We start from the raw sequence: 1,771 nt of genomic DNA, 5'->3' as shown, positions 1-1,771 counted from the left end.
GTGTTATATAAGAATTTTTTTAAAAGTGTTCCAGGACCACAGTGCTGCAGCCTTGGTTTTCAGCCTATACTTCTTTCTCAAACACATTCACAAGCATTCTGTATTATCTCAATGGAAACAAGAGAAGAGAAAAATAAAATATATATTAGAGCAAATATGGGAGAATTTAGCTATAAAAGCTACCCATTGTATAAGTCTTAAGAGCTGTAAAGTACTTTGTTATGGCAGTTATACATTTTTATAGCACATGCCCGGGCCATTTCTCATCCTACTGTTAATAACAAAGGGCTCAATCTCTTAATTTCATTGAAACAGATGAATCTATAAAAAGCTCTTTCCAACGATTTCTTCACTTCTTTGTTTCTCAAACTGTATATGAGAGGATTCACCACAGGGGTCAAGACTGTGTATGGGACAGCAAAAAACTTTTTAAGATCTCTGAGTGTGCTGGTGTTTGGCAAGATATACACGATCATTAGTGTTACATAGAAAATGGAGACCACAATGAGGTGAGAGGAACAAGTGGCAAAAGCTTTTTGTCTCCCAGTGGTGGATGAAATTCTCAAGATGGCAGTAATTATGCACACATAAGAAGTGATGGTCAGTATGAATGGAGGTAGTAGGTCAATTAGTCCACATATGAAATTCAATAATTTGACATGGCTTGTGTCACTGCAGGAGAGTTGGAGCAAAGGACTGAAATCACAGAAGAAGTGATCAATCTCTTTAGGGCCACAGAATGATAGTTGTGAAACCATAGATACAGCGAGAACTGCCATAGATGCTGAATATAGCAAAGAACCTACTAGAAGGTACAGAACAACTCTGCCATTCATAATAGTTGCATAATGAAGTGGTTTGCATATGGCAACATACCTATCAAAAGACATCACCGAGAGGAGGCAGCATTCAGTGCTGACAAGGCAAGCAAAGATAAAAAGTTGTGCGAAACATCCCCAAGAAGATATTGACTTGTCCCCAGTTAGGAATCTTGCCAGCATCTTAGGCACAATGGTTGAGCTGTAGCAAACCTCCAAGAAGGAAAAATTCCCAAGCAAGTAGTACATGGGTGTTTGAAGGTGTTGATCGGATACCACCAAGATAACAATGAGGATGTTTCCCATTATGGTCAGAATGTAGATCACCACAAACGCCAGAAAAAGAAGAATCTGGAACTCATGAGCTTCTCCAAATCCCAGCAGGATGAATTCTGTGATGGCAGTGTGGTTATTCCATTGTTCAGAAGTGGTGATCTGCATCTGTGAAACAGAATATGAATATTTTATTAATCTGAAGAACATTTTACCATACAATGATCTTTTGAAAGGGAGCAATAGGTGGTTTTGAAGGGAACAGAAACTATTTGGGAAATGAATATCAATAAATCTTTTCTAGGAAGGTAATCGATTAATAGAAGTTCTAATAGAAGACCATTTTTGTTTAAAATGTCCCTTAAGGCCTTGTTCATTCATTCATTGATTTTTTCCCCACCTGTCTACCCTCTTTTGTCTTACTGTATTTTAAGGTTGTTAGACAAATGTTGAACTCTTTTAGTGTTCCTAGTTTTTCGCAATGACCAATAATTATAACCATAATGATAATAATAACATTCATGTATTACATCTATATAAATGTTCTGATATTTTGTATATTTCTTATGTACTCTGCTGAGCTTGTCACACAGTGGCTGGGATCAGTATCCTTCCTTCCTTCCCACTGCAGTCCTAAGCAATGTTACACCTTTCTAAGCCTTTTGACTGCAATGTAAAGG

General features: G+C 37.3%; 1 protein-coding gene across 1 annotated transcript; it reads right to left on the bottom strand.

Moving 5' to 3' along the window:
* Positions 1-263: 263 nt before the first annotated feature.
* LOC129339257 (olfactory receptor 10A7-like) lies at positions 264-1,259 on the bottom strand. Its single transcript, XM_054993849.1, has one exon. It carries the CDS (start codon positions 1,257-1,259, stop codon positions 264-266), a length of 996 nt encoding a protein of 331 aa, XP_054849824.1.
* Between the last annotated feature and the right edge of the window lie 512 nt (positions 1,260-1,771).

The sequence above is a fragment of the Eublepharis macularius genome, chromosome 12, assembly GCF_028583425.1.
Source record: "Eublepharis macularius isolate TG4126 chromosome 12, MPM_Emac_v1.0, whole genome shotgun sequence".
Classification (NCBI taxonomy): domain Eukaryota; kingdom Metazoa; phylum Chordata; class Lepidosauria; order Squamata; family Eublepharidae; genus Eublepharis; species Eublepharis macularius.
The sequence above is the reverse complement of the archived record's forward strand: the minus strand, read 5'-3'. Positions and strand labels throughout refer to the sequence as shown.